Raw genomic sequence first — 18,423 nt, forward strand, 5'->3', positions numbered from 1 at the left:
AGCTAAAGGATACACAGACACAGAGCAAAGGAACAGCCCAGCCACAAAAGGCACATCTCTTCTCGGTCACCTGTCTTTCTCGATTAGAGCGTCAAAACTGATGTTGAAGAATCTGGAATGAGGCTCAGCGAGGCCACCTTGCCAGCTGTGGTTGGCCCGGAGTGTCTGGCCCAGGGTCTCAGTGTCCTGCTGGGGTCTTCTCTGAGAACACACTCCAGCCGGAGCCTACTCTGCTCTTTCTCAGCTTCATCTCCAGTCTGTAATGCCATCCATCTCCCTTATCTGCTGCCCAGTGCACTCTGGGGACGAGATGCCTGGTTCTCAGGGACTCAGATGCTCTACCAGCTGTGAGATGACTCTGAAGGACGCAACAGCTGGATCTAGGCTCCTGTCTCTACTCTTGTACTTATGGGCTTGATGTCCCTGACTAAATGGTTCTTCTGCATACTTCAGTTTTTTCACTCAGAGTAGTCTCTGGGTTTGCTGTGCTTGACATTCAGGGGATTCTAGCTGCTTGAGACCAGCACACGTACTAAGATGTGGGTGTCTTCACTGGTGGCAATGACAGTGGCTTCTACTCTTCTTTCTTCTTTTTGACAGGGTCTCAACTTCTATATAGTCAAGGATGACCTTGAACTTTTGATCTCCTGCTTCTGTTTCCAGATATTCACGTAGTACTACACCTGGGTTATGCAGTGTGAAAGACTGAACTCACATGCTAGGAAAGCACTGTACCAGCTGAGCTGTACTCCCTTAACCCTCACTGGCATTTCTGATTTGTGTTGGTGTGCTTGCTGTTAGATGGTGTTTCTAAGTCTCTGTGAGCCTCGCAGCCAAGTCACATGCCATTATCTTCTACTTATCCAGATGGCTTTCTGTCTAATCCAGGATCTTATAATCACTCTCTATTGTTTTCATCTGGGTTCAAAGTTGCCTAGTTTGGCTTTTTAGAGCCAATTCTTCCTCCATGTCTCACATTCCCCATGCACCTGGGTTAAGTGTAAATCTGGATTTTCACCTCTATCTCAAACCACTGCCCAGACTGTTGGGCAGAAGCACCTGTAACAGGGGTGTGTGAGTTACAGGAGCGAGTGCAAGGGTGGAAATGGACTTGGAGCCGCTTCCAGGGCAGTCCTAAGCCTTCCACAAAGCACACATGCAAGTTTATACTTTCCTACACCCACTTCATCTTTCCTTTACCCACTCTTGAGAGTGGACCTTTACCTGTTACCAATGGCAGTGCACGTGACCCCATAGATGATATGGCAATATGTACAAATATGGAGGAAAAATGCCAGCGGCATAATTCTATCGGAAATCTACTTCTAAGACATTAATGAATGAAAAGGTCAGACTGGTTATTTCAGCTGCTTAGGAGGCTGAGATAAGAGGATCACATGTTCAAGGCCCACTTGGATATGGATCAAGTTCAGAGCCAGCCTGGGTGACTTAGTGAGCCCCTGTTTCAAAATAAAAATGCAAAAGAGCTACAATTATAGCTCAGTGACAGGCTGCTCGTCTAACCCACAGGAGACTGTGGGTTCAGTCCTTGATACTAAAGAGAGAAGAAAATACCAAACTATGAGCATGATATTCAGAGCAACATTATTTAAAATACTGAAAACCTATGCCCCCTGTGACTATAACTAAACAGAAATGAAGCTCTTAAAAAGATTCAATATAATGACTACATTGCTTTAAACTGACCAAAAAGTGACTTTAAGTAGTTACTATTAGTATCCAAACTATGTCTGCAACTAAATTAAAACTATGTAAATATGGATAAAGACAGAAGCGGAGAGCGAAGAATCAGAAACTGCCATTATGGCGAGATTATAGAGAGGATGTTCAGTTGTTTCCCATTACAACATATTACAGTTTGCTCATAAACATCCCAAATGTGAACATACAGATGCATCGTTTCACGTGTTTATTATTACGTGTGCATACATAATCTGAAGAGAGCGTCAATGGGAATCAAGGGGGAGCAGCTTATGGCCGGGCGTGGTGGTGCACACTTGAAATCCCCATACTTATAAGGCAGAGGCAGTTTCAAACCTAGTCTGGATGATAACATAATTTCTAGAACAGCCTGTGCTACCAAGTAAGACCTTGTCTCAAAAACAAAAACAAACAAACAAACAAAAAAAGAAGAAACAGATCAGAGGTGAGAACTTTGAGTAACAAGATTTCTATTAGTTAAGAAGCATTTGTGTGTCTGGGTGTGGTGGTGCATGCCTTTAGTCCCAGTACTTGGGAGGCAAAGGCAAGCAGATCGCTATGAGTTTGAGGCCAGCCTGGTCTACCTAATGCATTCCAGGATAGCCAAGGCTGTTACACAGAGAAATCCTGTCTCTCTCCTCTCTCTCTCTCTCTCTCTCTCTCTCTCTCTCTCTCTCTCTCTCTCTCTCTCTCTCACACACACACACACACACACACACACACACACACAAGCTTTTGTGTAAAATCGACAGCCTATTCTCGTCCTCAAGGAACTTGAGAATCCAGCAAGCTGCTGGTGTACAGATTTCTTTCAGCTGACACTAATCTACCTTACTACATCTTTGGCTGCCTGGTAGAAGCTGGAGGAACAGGTGTCAGGATGGCATAGTGAATGGTGTAAGTCCAGCTATGAACATGACCTCCCTGGCTCCCAGCGGCACTCTCAGACCAGTCAAGGACCCTGGGCAAGACCTTCCCTTATGAACCCCTAGGATCTGGGATGGCTGCCCACCTCCAAAGCTGCTCAAGACACGACATCATAAATGCCAGTGCAGGTTGGCTGCTCTAATACGTGTGCCCCATCATCTCTTGTGGAATGTTCACAAATTCTACACTTACGACACAAGGCAGAAGGCTGAAGGAGCTTGGCACTTTCAATGAGAACAGAAAAGGGGGCGGGAGAGGCTCCACTTGGCCACGCTCCATGCTTACTTACCATAGGTGAACATGCGTGGGGAGGTCAGCTCAATGTTGGGCAGGGCTCCCAGGTGGTTTAGCACTGCGCACCGGTAGCCATTTTTCTGGGCATAGTCCACGAAGGTTCGGATATACTGCTTCTCGCTGTGATTGGCAATTCCAGGACAGATGACCATGGTGACGTCGTCTACAGGGTGGAGAAAGAGATTCTTATATATCCACTTAGTATGTGAACATTGACATGAACAGGGTTTGGGGTGGTGGGATTATGGGAGATTATGGGTAATCCTCCATCCAGGGGAGGCTTAGGTAGAAGGATCATGAGTATAAGGCTACATAGTGAGACCCTGTCTCAAAAACCAAAAAGAAATAAAAGAAATAACTTTCAATGTAAAAAAATTAGCAAGGACTGGAAAGATGGCTCATTAGTTAGGAGCACTGCTCCTCTTCCAGAAGACCTGGGTTCAATTCCCAGCACCCACAACTGTCTGCAACTCCAGTTTCAGGGGATCTAGCATCTTCATACAGACATACATGCAAGCAAAACACCAATGAACAGAAATTAAGAATAAACAGGGCTGGAGAGATGGCTCAGCGGTTAAGAGCACTGGCTACTCTTCCAGAGGACCCAGGTTCAATTCCCAGCACTCACATGGCAGCTCAGAACTGTCTGTGACTCCTTTCCTAGGTGATCTGACACCCTCACACAGACATACATGCATATAAAACACCAATGTACATAAAATACAAATAAATAAATCATAAAAAAATAGGCTTCTACATTTCACAAGAGGATTATAATTCCATACTGATTTCTGCTACATATGAACCAGCACACGCAGGTTAAAGTGCTGGTCACTTGAGTGATGACATGGCCCCCAGTGCAATGGGACGATGGGTGGCCCAGGCATTCACACATCGCTCCCCACTGCTGGCTGTTGCCTCTCTCTAGGCACCCCAACACTATGATCTGAAACTAGCTCACCTCCAACACAGTGCTCAGCCAAGGGCTCGAAGAGATCGAATGTGGACGTGGCTCCATCAGACATGGTGATGAATTTGCGGTGCCCGTAAGGGTGCGGTGACCTCACCCTTCCCATCTTCCCATACAAGGCTGTCTGGATATGTCCACTTTTCCCCCAGATTAGTGGTGGAATGTATCTGAGAAAGGAGAGGGAGAAAAATAGGGTGGTCAATTTCCTTCATATTCCTCAAACAAAGGTACCCTAATTTTGAAAGCTTTTCCTGACACATTTTGTACACTAATGATACATACAATGATTTTTTTTTAATTGGCTAGTTTTAAAAAAAATTGTTTCAGCCGGGCGGTGGTGGCGCACGCCTTTAATCCCAGCACTCGGGAGGCAGAGCCAGGCGGATCTCTGTGAGTTCGAGGCCAGCCTGGACTACCAAGTGAGTTCCAGGAAAGGCGCAAAGCTACACAGAGAAACCCTGTCTCGAAAAACCAAAAAAAAAAAAAAAAAAATTGTTTCACTAGGATGTGGTGGTGCACGTCTTTAATTCTAGTATTTCTGGAGGCAGAGAGAGGTGGATTTCTGTGAGTGTGAGACCAGTCTGGTCTACAGAGCAGGTTCCAGGACAACCAGAGCTACACAAAGAAACTCTGTCTCAAACAAAACAAAACAAAACAAATGTCTTTCATCTTTTTTCTACACAGGGGATCAGACCCAGGTCCTCATGCACGATGAGTGCGCACTCTACGGTTGAGCTGAACATTTTTACCACTTCATATCCATGCCACCATTTGCTCCTCTTCTACATTCATAATGCCTCCTACACCGGATTAGCTTCAGAAATCAACCATGATTTCAAATTTAGAGCATCAAGTAATTCAACCTGGGTTATTTCTATAATAGAGAGAAAAGGAACGCAAATAATATCCTTCAAATACATCCCACACGACAGGGTTGGCCTCATTATTACAAAACGAGCCAATGTATACGAAGTGGCTTGCATGGCACCTGTGCTCAGCAAAGGCTCACTTCTGCCATAGCTGCTGTGGTGACTCCATTAGCAGAAATGCTGCTCTCAGCTACTCCACGAAGGACTGCAGACTCTCCTCAGAGCCTCTCAGTGCTTTAGGGTATGGGGGGAAGCACTACTGTATGCCCCGAGAAGGTGCTAGAAGGGTGAGCAGTATTTCTGCTGGAATAGTGAAGGACAAGGGCTTCTTCGCCTAAGGCAGGCCTGGCACCTCCCTTACAACTGTCCTTTGTGAAGACAATGGTGGCCTTGGAGTGAAAGACAAGAACTGCAAACCCACTAGGTCCTGGGAAAGAGGGTGCTCCAATTAAGAACTGAGGATGGTTCATGGCCACAGTACAAGACGATCTGTTTACTGAAATGCTATTGGTTTACCTCACAGCTTTGTATCCAAGCTCAGTGGCTAGCCATGATGTGTATTCTACATAAACTACAATCTCAACATGTAACACAGTGGCGACACCCATCTCTCAGCTCTGTATTATGTTCCGGTGTTTTTTTTTATTAATGATTTATGTTAACCTATTTGCCCCTTCATGCATAGCTACCATTTCCCTCTGAACCATATGGTTCTAGAAGCTCCATTTCTAGTTATTCTTTTTGTATGTGTACTATTAAATACACAAAAGTTAAAGAAGTGTAAGCCATTGTAAGCCAGTCCCCAGACAAGCTGCTTCTTTGGGGCTGGAGAAGAAAGCGTGGGTGTTTAAGAGACATGGGGCCACCTGCCAGGAGGTGCAAATGTCCCTGCAGAAAAGGCTGCATTTGGAAAGCAGAGGAAGGTACTTACAAGAGCTGGGTGGTTAGGATAGTAACAAAAAGCAGCCTTACAAAAATGTCACTTGGACAACTGAACACAACGTCAGACTCAGCCCCATAGTTTACAAAAGCCCCAGACTGGGCTGTGTAGAGGGAAAAGGGTGGATATGTTTTCCTTACGATATGAATTTAAAAAAGGATGAATATAGTGAGGTTAAACATATCAGAACAGAAGACAGGTGGATCTCTGGTTTTGAGGCTAGCCTGGTCTACAGGTTGAGTTCCAGGACAGCCAGGGCTACACAGAAAAAACTTGTCTCAAAGACAGAACAAAACAAAAAACCAAACAAAACCAGAACGGGTATGTGTCACATGCTACTTTTTAAACTTTGTTTAGAACATTATTTAGTTTTAGAAAATAAGGCAAAAATACAACCAAATCTCCTTTTGGCTTTGCAGATTTTGCATATCATGATGACACATCTTCCAGCCCCATGACACATCGCCTCCTGTGAATCTTGGCAACAGCCTCCCCACGGCCTCCTAGCCTCCAGCCTTGCTCCCCCACCCACTCCACTGTCCAGTGGTCCACCTTGCCAATGGAGAGAGAATCTCAACACACAAATCTTTTATTTGTTTTTATTTTTATTAAGAAATTTTCTATTCATTTTACATACCAACCACAGATACCCTCCTCCTCTCTCCTTCTGCCCTCCAGCCTTCCTCCCCAACCCACCCCCACCATTCCCACCTCTTCCAAGGCAAGGTCTCCCATGGGGAGTCAGCAGAGCCTGGTACATTCAGCTGAGGCAGGTTCAAGCCCCTCCCACTGCGCCAAGGCTGAGCAAGGCAACACACCAAATCTTACTGCAGCCATCCAATGCATGCTTCTTTAGCTTGGCCTAGCGGGTGGTCACACCCTGGTGCTCCCTAACTCTCTCCATAAGCTCCAATACACCTAAACCAGTGGCTCAACTTCACCTCAAATGGCCACTCCTGGGGGACAGTGTGCCTATTCCAGAAGCCCGACTGGCCACCCTGGTCCCTTCCCAGCCAACTGGGCCTTGTCTTTAGGACTTGCTCCCAATCAGGTTGGTTGCTGGGACAACTTTCTCATCTCTGGGTACTGCTCTGTCCCAGAACCCAGGTAGCTCCACTAGTCAGGAAGTTCTTTCCAGGCACACCTCCTTCCACATTTACCTTAGGGTCTACGGCCAGGGACCCACACTAAGCACCAAGAGAGAATCTGCTGAAAGGACTGAAATCACACCCACTTAGGAATCTTAGGCTTAAAAAGTATCTTTAAAAGATAGTAGTATGTGCCGTGATAAGGTGAGTCTAGCTCTCGTTTGACTGGCATTTGGTGACATTCTCACTCAGTAGAATGAAATCTTTAAAGTGTGTGTGTGGGGGGGGGGCAGCAACGGCCTTAGAATCGCAGTGTGAGGTCGACTGTGCACAGTAGAAGTCTCACAATTTTTAATTGTGTGACAATACCGCCTACTGATAAAACACTGGTTTTAATTAACTTCCCAATAACACACAGCAGGACTCACAAAGCTCTGATTTTGAAGTAAGTTCAGTGTGGTGGGTTTCTAAGTGCATTTAAAAAAATATTTATATAACTTATCCAAAAACCACAGGGAAAAAAACCAAAACAGTATTCAGAATGGTCCAGGTCATGGAAGAAATACAGACCCCAAGGATAAAGTACTCTGAAGTTTATCTAAACACATACAAACCCTGACCATGCTGCTGACATGGTCTGTGAAAGGATGTACTTATTCTAACTACCTATGCTACAACCTGTCTGAAAACACAGTAGCCATTAACTCACTTGTCGTTCCTGTGTCTGACGTCACTAGAGGATCTAGGCCAGTCTGGGACGGGTTGGGTGAATAAAGTGTAGTGGAAGGACAACCCTACGCCTGTCCCTTAAGAGACCTGGCAGGTTTTGTGTTCACACCCTTGGAAGTCTGGCTGCTCAGCAGGTGAGAAGTTCGAGGGGAACCTTGGAGTATGTGTGCATTTTCAATTTTATAGATAACGCCAAATTGCCTTCCAAGAAGATGGATCGATTTATATTCCACCAATAATACATAAAGGCACTTGTTTGGCTTCTCCATCCTCATCAGTAATTAACACTATCATCATCACCATCATCATCATCACCATCATCATCATTTTTACATTCTGGCCACTTTAATGGGCACCTCATTGCAACATGTTTAAGGCTGATCTAATTTATAATTTAAAAAATGTTTCTTGGGCTGGTGAGTTGGCTTGGAGGGCAGTAAGGACGTTTGTTGCCAAGCCTGATGGCCTTAGTTCAATCCCCAGGACCCACGTGGCTCATGCAAGTTGTCCTCTGACCACCACGGGTGTGCATGGCACACATGCATGCTCCCAAATAAGGAAATGTGGCAGTGTCTCATTTCAATGGGTATTTTCATGACTCATGTCTCCTACTGGTTAGTTTTATTTTTCTTATGTGAGTTCTGTTTATATTGTTTATTTTCTATTCTATTTTTACTTTTTCTTGTTAATTTGTATTTTTTACTAGCGCTATATTATTAAGCATTACCATTTGTATATTAGAATTGTTTCCTTATTATAGTGTATGCTTTAAGTTCATATTTTTCTTTTGTTTTTGAGACAGGGTCTAGATACACAGCCCAGGCTGACCTTGGACTGGCAATCCTCCTGCCTCAGCCTCTTGAGTGCCAGGACTGAGCATCACGATGCTCAGAAAAGTTTATTTTTATTTTACATACTTTTTATAGTTTAGCTCCTCTGCCGCCTTCTAGTTTGATTGTTTGTAAGACAGTGTCTTGTGTAGCCCACACTGGCCTTGAACTTGCTATGTAGTTGAGACTGGCCTTGAACTCTTGGATCCTCCTGCTTCTACCTCCAGAGTGCTGGAATTACAGGCTTGTAGCACTCCTGACTTCGCATGGTAATTTAAAAAGAGTGATTCCAATACCCATTTATAACTATACCACCTATTTCCTTTGACTCCTACAGTTTTTTAAGAAATGCATTCCCCTTAAATGCACTTATTTCTCTGAGTGATATGAAGATGTAATTAATCTCTTCCCAACAGATGAGTTCACTGTCCTTGCACAATAATAAATGGTCCATTCATCCAGACAGATTTCAACCATTATCTGTAACATACGCCAAGTTCTCAGTTAGATATATTTCTCTGTTCTCTACTCTGGTTCATCCACCTATTTGTCTATTCATTTGCCAGTATGGCTCTTTTAATCAATACAGCTTATGAGAGACTTTGAAAGATGAAAGTGCAGGTCGCCTTCACTATTCTTTTGCAAAATTTCCTTGGCAGGTTATTTCATTTTCCAGATAAATATATGATCAATTTATTGAGTTCCTGAGAAACTTTGAGAAGATTTGATTGAAAACATATCAAACATATATTACCCTGGGGTTAACAGACATCTTCACAAGACTTCTTCCCTCTAAAAACGTGGCACGTCTCCCCCAGGTCCCATGGTAAAGCTCTACAGCCTTCTCTGTGGTTTCGAGTGTGCAGCTGGACTACACCGCTTTGCATGGGGTCATGCATATTGTTAAAAGCTGTTCTCAAGAGCTGGAGCATATGGTCATGTTTATCTCCAACAAAGCAGGAATAATGTCTCCTTTTCTAATCCACTTGCTGCTCTGTCCACTGTTATGCTGAAGCCTGTGGTTAATAAAGGCTTGTTACTAAGAAACGAGCTAGCTCACAGCAAATAGAGGCCGGCCTGTCCTTATCAGATCAACATCTGGCTTTCCCAACAGAACTGCCCAATGGGAAAGACTGCAGGGGAAAAATCTGGAACCTCCTCCTGCCCACATATCCTGAGGCACGCACATTGCGCGCGCACACACACACACACACACACACACACACACAGCCTTTGGGCAGATGGAGCAGGGCAGATGGCTTCTGATCTTTAAAGAAAAAGAAATAAAGTTGACTAATGCTCATGTTTGCCCTGGTCAGGGTGTGACCAGCGTCCCCCTATCACCTGGGTCCCTTGGTTGTAAATCAAATTGCTTCAGTGGTGGTTGTCATCCTCTTTGACTCTATTCCATCTCTCTACCAATTTAGGATTTGACGCACAGTTTTGGGTACATTCCCTGAGACTAAGTTCCCTAATCCCAGCAAGTCCCTGCTAGTGCTTTCCAGTGACCCAAATGTCCATTAGCAGCTACTCCCGGGCATGTTAGGTGTCTATCAGATAGGATACTTGAAGTTTTATTAATTTTTGTTTATACATATATGTGTGAGAGAGAAAGAATATATGCCAGTGTGTGCGGGTCCCTACGGAGGCCAGAAGGTACTGGAATCCCTGACAATGAAGTTACAGATGGTTATGAGCCGTTGACATGGGTGTTGGGAACCAAACTCGGGTCCTCTTGGAAGAGAAGCAAGAACTCTTTGTTTGTTTGTTTTCAAGACAGATTTCTCTGTGTAGCCCTGGCTGTCTTGGGATTCACTCTACAGACCAGGCTGGCCTCGAACTTACAGAGATCCACCTGCCTCTGCCTCTTGAGTGCTGGGATTAAGCGTGCACCAAAACTGCCTGGAGGTGAAACAAGAACTCTGGGTTGCTGAGTCACTTCTCCAGGATCTGGACACTTTAGAATAAGCAACAACACCTGACTCCAGGTAAGCACCATCAAGAGAGGAACACATGCCAGGTGTGGTGGGGGGCACCTGCCTTGAGCCCCTGCCCAGGAGAGAAGGAAGGAAATACAAGGAGGGATGCCTGGCTATCCCACATATATTTGCACATTCATCATTTCACAGATACTGAATGGTTTCTACCTTTTGACTGTTCTGAATAGCATTGCCCTAAGCATTTGTGGACAAGCTCCTGTTTGAATGCCTCTTTTCAGTTCTCTGAGGCTTGTACCTACAAGTGGAATTTCTGCTTAACTTCCCATGGAACAGCCAAACTGTTCTTCATAGCAGCTACATCATTTCTATTCCTTCCAGCAGTATTCAAGGGTTTCCATTTCTTTGCATCCTCACCAGCACTTGTAACATTCTATTAAAAATATATATTGGAGGGGCTGAGAGTTGGCTCAATGCTTAAAAGCATGTACTGCTCTTTCAGAGGACCTGAATTTGATTCCTAGCCCCTACAACAGGTGGCTAGGGGGATCTGGTAAATTTGGTCTCTGCAGGCACCTGCACTCATGCACACACACACACACACACACATAAATAAATAACAATAATAATAATAAAATAAGTTAAAAATATTTTTTAAGCAAGGCCTAGTGGTTTACTACAGTAATTCCACTTACTGCAGAGGCAGGAAGAGCAAAAGTTCAAGTCCTACCTGGGCTACATTCCAAGTTCAAGGTCAGCCTGAGCAGTTTGGTGAGACCCTGTCTCAAAATAAAACGTGGGATGAAGGGGCTGGGGGCATATACCTTTGTGGAGTACTTTCCTAGCGTGTGTGAGGTCTTGGGTTCAATGTCCCGTACGCAAACAACAGGATTGTGCCTTCCTGGTGGGGGTGAAGAGGACATTTCACTCCAACGCTGATGCAGTTTCCTTTGTGACTAAGGATGTCAAATCCCCACCGCTCCGACTCTATATTTGCTCTATTTTTAACCCTAATTGCAATGTTAAAAAATGAATAGTGGATAAATACCAGTTCCCTGTTCATCTCACAATGGTTATTACTGGAAAAAAAGGAACCAAGTCACAATGAAATCAATTAAAACTTCATGTGGCACAATTTAGTGTTGTCTAAAAATTGGCAAAAGAATTTAATATTCAAGCCAGGCAGTGGTGGCGCACGCCTTTAGTCCCAGCACTTGGGAGGCAGAGGCAGGCGGATCTCTGTGAGTTTGGGGCCAGCCTGGTCTACAGAGTGAGTTTCGGGACAGGCTCCAAAGCTACACAGAGAAACCCTGTCTCGAAAAACCAACCAACCAAACAAACAAAAAAAGATCTAATATTCTTGAGAACATTTCGACCTTCACTGCTGGACACAAGGAATTGGATGTGGGGACTAACAGCCACAGGTGAACCTACTTCCCCTGAGGCTATGTTCTGATACGTGTTATGGACAAAAACTGACTGCTGGGCAGGACGTGGTGGCACACATGTCCCAGCACCTGGAAGGCTAGGGCTGGAGGATTGCTGTAAGTTTGAGGCTAGTCTGGAAAACATAGTGAGCACTAGGTCTCAAAAAACTAAAATGATCATTGACCCCCAGCTTGGTTAAAAATACAAATAGAAAATGAACTGGCTTAGCAGAATTTGTTCCAGAAAATATTCTTCCACTTAAATTATTTTATCTTCAAGCTCAACAAGAAAATTTGAAATAGATACATTTGGCATTGTGTGTCTGTGCCCACCCATTTACATATAAGAAGGAATAAAATTATTTAATGGAAAAATGCAAATTTACTCATTCCGAAAATATATACATGATCTGAGTAAGGACAAACAATTCTAATGCTGTTTAATTTTTGAGAGTATAATATAATTACAACGTTCTCCTTTCCCGCTCTCCCCTTGCAACTCTCCCGTGCACCCCTCTTTGCTGCCTCTCAAATTCATGGCTTGTCATTAATTGTGGTCACATGCACATACATATGTGTATACATATATATTCCTAAATAGCAGTCTGTGTAATGCTACTCGTATGGATGTTTTTAGGGTTGACCACTGGTATTGGATATAACCAGCTGGTATGCCGTTTCCCTGGGGAAGACTATCTCTCTCGCTCTCAGTATTCCTTAGTTGCCTGTAGTTTGTTGTGTAGGGTCGGGACCTCGTGGAAGAATATGTTCTCAAAGAAAACTCCTAGCCAGATGCGAAGCAAGTGTCTCAGTTACTTGGGTGCTGAAGTTAAGGCATCCCCTGAATACTGGAGTTTGAGGGCAGCCTGAGCAACATAGCAAGACTCCCTCTTTGATTTTTTTCCCCTTTGTTTTTATTTTATGTTTCTGGGTGTTTCGCATTGTATGCCTGTCTGGGCATCAAGTGCACATGCATGCCTGATGCCTGCAGAGGCCTGAAGAGGGCACTGGATCCCCTGGGACTAGAGTTACGGAAGGTTGTGAGCCACCATGCGGGTGCCGGGAAGGGAACCTGGGTCCTCTGGAAGAACAGGCAGGTCTCTTAACTACCGAGTCATCTCTCCAGCCCCGTGAAGCTCCACTGAGGAGTCTTCCTTCTCTTCCGTGGCAAAGGAAGAACAAAGATCTCTCAAAGAGAAATAGAAGAAAGTACTTACCATGCTCTAGTTACCTGTAAGAATAAGGCTCATGCCAAGGAAAAACCACTAGAATTTTACAAGAGCAAAGGAATGTCACTGGACCAAAACCTTAGGGCCTCTCCCTTAGTGACTTAATACACATTAAGGATTTTCCTCAACAAAGCGAGCCCCTTAGCAAAGGAAGCCAGAGACGTTTGAGATGCTCTTCATGGCTGTGTAATCCTGAGTTTATTTACCTTTCTCTTTGAACAGAGAACAGATTAAGTAAAACTGCTTGTTTTTCTACAGCCCTTCCTTCACAGGCTTTCAAAGTCCTTTTTGTGCGCGATATCATTTGGCTTTGATGTGACCTTTGTGAAATGGACTGCCTGCTTTTCTCTGGGGACCCCGAGGCCAGTGAGTTAAAAGCTTGGATGGCCAGACTGTGTACCAACCGTAGAACCGAGAGTTGAACCGAGGCCCTGCACTGTGTGGTGCTTATGCGGATGGTGACCAGGAGGGGAAAGGAAAGGGATGCTTTCTCTCCAGAGATTCCACTAATCGTCGGGTAGGAACAGTAGTGGTGAACACCAGTGTAAATGAGGCTTGTGTACATGGTCAACAGCCTCCAGCTTAAAACCTCTATCAAAGTGGCACGTGAGGCTGAGATGTAATTCAGGATAGAAGCCTTCCCTCTCAGGTACAAGGCTCTGGGTACACTCCCCAACATTGTAGCAACAACAACAACAACACCCCACAAAAACGCAACCAACCACCAACAAAACCCCAAACAAACAAGCAAACTACCAGCACGTGCAGTTTCTAGTGTCGATTTTTGGAGGCTGTCTCCTTCTTAGGAACATGGAGGAATGGTCGGTCCTAGCTGTTAGTTACTCCCGACAGACATCAGCTTACTGAGGGCCCGGTTAAAAGAGGGCATCAGAGCTGGCCATGAAGTGGAGAAGGGACACACTCAGCTCAAGCTCTGGGCTTCAGCAAACACGAGACAACAGTCACCAAACATCGGACTCACTCCGGAGCAGGTCCCTCTGCCCATGCTCATTTTGCATTTAAGGTGGGGTCACCACTCAACTGCAGCTTGGGGGTCAGGTTAAAAGGTGAAACTATCCACTATAACTCCATCACATCCCGAGCATCTCTTAGGAAAGAACACTGTCTTTTGACAGGTCTTGATCCTTCTGCCTCAGTCCCCTAGTGCTGGGGTTATAGGCACGTGCGGCCATACCCAGACTCCCACTGTCTCTCCAAGTGAAGCCCCAGACAGTCCCCCAGCGCTGGGCAGATGGCTGGATCGGTAGCTAAGCACAGATGGCTTTGTGGCTTCAGGTTGGGATCGTGTTGCGCAACAAATGAAAACACAGAAACACGTCTTAAAGTTGGAGGGAGCAAACAAGATGTTCTCCCTGTCGGGGAGACACGGGCCTGGCATTGCCAGAGGGGACCCACATGCAATGCAGGCTTAGGGTCCTCCAAATGGTAAAGCTAGCAGAAGAGCCACCAGAAATGAAGCGCTCTGTGTGTGAGGGGGGGTGGGGGGTGGGGGGTGGGGTGGAACACAGGACCTCAGGACACAGCACAGAGCCATATCCCCAACCTTCTTTCTTGATCTGGTTGAATTTGCTTAAGCACAGCCCCACTGTGTACCAGAAAACACGTCAAGGAAGAGCTAAATATTGTGACGTTAATCAGAAGTAAGAAATTAATCTTTAAATTACTCCCAGCTGAAACTCAGAGGCCTCGGGTAGAAAGCAGGACGCCCAGCACTGAGTGTCTGCGGGCCTCTGCCAGGCGCCCACAGCTACCTCTGGAATTCATCTAGAATTCACCCCTGAGGTTGATTTGAAAGGTCAGCATGCAAAATGGATGGCCATCTTCTTCAGAATTGTGACTGTACAATGCTATCCCTGCAGCTCTTCTGGCAGGTCCTGAGGGGAAGTGTTTGTAACCACAGAACCTCCCAGGAAGTCTCCAGAGCCCACAGGCCCTGACTCTGTTCAACTCTACAAACACATCTCTGTCACTTGGCACTCTGGCCCACAGGCTGCCCTCTCCTACAGAACTCACATCCGAGAGACTCAAAAAAGCAGAGGAAATATTGAAAAAGCTCTCTATCGTGTCCACCGTTTGTTGTGTGTTTGTTTAAGATGTACTTATCTTTGTTTTATGTGTGTGTCTGGCCTACATGTATGTCTGTGTACCATGTATGTCTAGTTTCCTCAAAGGGCATTGGGTCCCCTAGAGCAGGAGCTATGGATGGTTTTATTGTGTTATTGAGTTATAGATGGAGTTATTGTGAGCCACCATATGAATGTTGGGACCCTAACCAGGTCCTCTGCAAGAGCAGCAGATACTCTTAACTACTGAGCCATCTCTCCAGCACATGGCTTTCTTTTCCCTCCCTTCCTTTCTTCCTTCCTTCCTTCCTTCCTTCCTTCCTTCCTTCCTTCCTTCCTTCCTTCCTTCCCTCCTCTGTCTGTCTTTTTTTTTTTTCTTTCTGAGACAGGGTTCCTCTGTGTAGCCCTGGCTGTTCTGGAACTCACTCTGTAGACCAGGCTGGCCTTGAACTCAGAGATCTACCTGTTTCTGCCTCCTGAGTGCTGGGATTAAAGATGTGTACCACCACACACGGCTTTCTTGTTCATCTCCTGACAATCTCACTCTCCAACAATGCTGAAGTCCCTCACCGGCTGGGAGCCAGGACACCAGTCAGAGTTCCGGTCAGGGGATGTTTGGAACGGTTAGGGTACACAAACTCGAATGTTCGCCTGGTTTCCAGAGAGAATGTCTATTGCAGCAGGCTTCCACTCAGCTCTGTGTACACACTCAGAGAAAGAGAAACAAGTTTTCCATCTCAGGAAAAAATATTCGCCCCCAGAGAAGGTAAACATTCTGACCAAAGGTCAGTGACATGTGGCCTGAGAAGCCCTATTGAGGAGTGTCAGAAGCTGGGATCAAGTCAAAGACAGTATCAGGGTTATGCCGTATTTGCACAATAAAACTCAACAAATGTGGGTGCTACAAAGCACATGGAGAGTGCGAGGCCCTTACAGGGCCTGAACTGGATGGAGTTCAGCATGAGGAGGGCCAGGAAGCAGTGGTCACAGAAAGGAGGTGTGGGCAGTAGGGTCTGGGAGGCAGAAGGAAAAGGCATGATGGTGTACAGCCTTGTGGACAAGAAGTTATCAGTTCAAGATGGCGTCTGGGGTTCTCAGGGAGCAGGAGCATTCCTGAGCATCCTGTAAGGGCCTGGACAAGTCACACTTAGTATTTAATCTCACCAACAATTATTAACGATAGCATTTCCCAGTTTTCTAGATGGTGGGGGGGACAGATGTGTGACTCAGGCCATGGCTTTTCTTGTTAGTTTACACTTAAGGCTCACTAACCCCCCTAACTAGAAGTTAAATTAGCAACAAAGCATTAATCAACTGCCAAAATGCACTTTGAAATCACGTGTCTCCAAACTGAGAATTGAGTTTACTGGGACCTCTCTATGGAGCTTTTCCCGCACGGTCAACACAAAGGTCTCATGTTTTCTACAGCCGAAACTGTCCTCTGAATGGCAGTGGAGTTTTGTTTTGTTTTTCCCTGCAGAAATATAACATCATTGTAATTATTTCAATATTCACATTTGGCCATTTCTAAGGTGAGGCCAGACTAATAAAATCATGCCGGTCTCTCTCCAAAGATAATGAGACCCCAGAAGGTAATGAAGAGAAAAATGGCACTTCCGGAAAGGTGGCAGGTGTCCGGTTTGGGGAAGCATTTTTCTTGTTTTAATGGGTAAAAATAAATCACCAAGTTAATCATTGCTGGCTGGGGCGGAGATACACAGGAGCAATGCTTTGTTGAGGTAGCAAAATTGAACTCTCTCTCTCTTTCTCAGTGAGTGAGTGAGTGAGTGAGTGTGTGTGTGTGTGTGTGTGTGTACACGTGCACAAACGCATTCAAGCACACCCACAAGAGTTCTCACTAGACCAGACCAGAACCACCTCTTCCCATTTCCCCAGGTTTGAAACCCAAGACTCTGGCTGAACCTGAGCCTAGGTTCCCTCTCTCAGTGCCTCTCCCCCACGCCTAACCAAAAGGTCAATATTAGGTCTTCAGAGGCACTGCCCTGGGCCTCACCCTGCTACATTAGGACACAGCTCCAGAAGCCCCTCTCTCTCTTCAGGAGGCCCTGCAGGCACATCTCTCCAGCCCTCCTGGGAGGCATGGCTCATCTGAGGAAGGATTCATCCCTCCTGAGCTTCAGAACAAATACCTCAGCCCTTTATCTCTGAGCAGCTTCCCAGACACCCATTCCCAGGACCACAGCATGTGCTCTCCACACAGCATGGCCTCACTGGAGGCAGACGCTTCGCAGCTGCTGCTCATTATCCCCCCGCCCCCCCATTCTTGCTAAATGTTCTATTCCGGATTTGCTGGATTCAGCACAGGAAAATTCCAACCCAGAAACGATTCTGCTTCTGCCTGAAATGAAGAGGAGCCAGAGTAGGCAAGATGGAAATCATCTTCTGTCCCTGCAACGGGTTCCCAAGCCCAGGGGGGGGGGGGGGGGGCTACAGGGCTGAGCGGACACATCTGTGGATCCCTTGTGCACCATGGGCAAGCTATTAAACAGGAATGTTGAGGAGAACAGGACTGTGAATGACGAATAATTTAAAATGAAAACATCTACTTTTTTCTCACTAAATTCAAAGAAAAAAAACTTTCAAACCCTTGGGACTGTATTCTCGTGTTAAACCTATCTGATCCCACAAGATCTATTTTCTGACTACAGAGCCCCACAGCCCCCTCTCTTGTATGTGTGACCCCCCTCCCCCTTCTGACTCCATGCTCTAAGGGTGGCAGCATGCTAACGGGCTCCAGGGTTCTACTGGACAAAAGGCATCCCCTGAAGAAGCAGGCCTGTGACGGAGTCGCAGATGACTGGCCTAACCTTGGACAGAAGCTTGCAGCTCCAGGAAGAAGACTGCCCAGGCGCCAAGCACAAGGGCCCGGATTCAGGGAGCGCAGACTTCATGTGGAAAACATTACCTTGGCAATCCTTTTCACTGAGAACTTAGGGACTAAAAACAAAACAGAAATTAACCTGCCTGTACTGGCAAACAGGGCACATGTTGACGGGACACAGCACACCTTTATGTCCTCATATCCTCCAGTGACTTCCCTCCTGTCTGGAGGACACACACAAAGTGCCAAGACCCACTCTCTGCCCAAGCCAGGATTGCCTTTGGCTGCTTCCCAGACCAAGGCCACTTCTGTGCCAGGCTTTGAAGTGGGGAAAGATAGGAAATGGAAAGTCTCATCCCCTCTGCCATTATTCCAAATAGTGAGGGCAACTGGGACATCTAAATGAGAAACTGTTGGATTATCTATGTGGACTGATCTTTTCCCAACACTTCAATTAAAAGATGACTTCTCGATGGGGCTGGAGAGATGGCTCAGCAGCTAAAAGCACTGGCTGCTTTCCCTTCCAGATGACCCA

The 18,423-nt window shown here is 45.7% G+C and overlaps 1 protein-coding gene across 2 annotated transcripts in view; it reads right to left on the reverse strand.

The window, feature by feature from the left end:
- Abhd2 (abhydrolase domain containing 2, acylglycerol lipase) overlaps positions 1-18,423 on the reverse strand; it is a 97,141-nt gene that overhangs the window by 35,585 nt on the left and 43,133 nt on the right. For both annotated transcript variants that reach the window (XM_052761554.1, XM_052761555.1), the window contains 2 exons: positions 3,905-4,080; positions 2,939-3,106 (listed from right to left, as the gene is read on the reverse strand). In XM_052761554.1, coding sequence (XP_052617514.1) covers positions 2,939-3,106; positions 3,905-4,080 — 344 coding nt within the window. The remainder of the gene's footprint in view (positions 1-2,938; positions 3,107-3,904; positions 4,081-18,423) is intronic.

The sequence above is a fragment of the Peromyscus californicus genome, unplaced genomic scaffold (genome assembly GCF_007827085.1).
Source record: "Peromyscus californicus insignis strain IS unplaced genomic scaffold, ASM782708v3 Scaffold_4__1_contigs__length_199733344, whole genome shotgun sequence".
NCBI classification, from domain to species: Eukaryota; Metazoa; Chordata; class Mammalia; order Rodentia; family Cricetidae; genus Peromyscus; species Peromyscus californicus.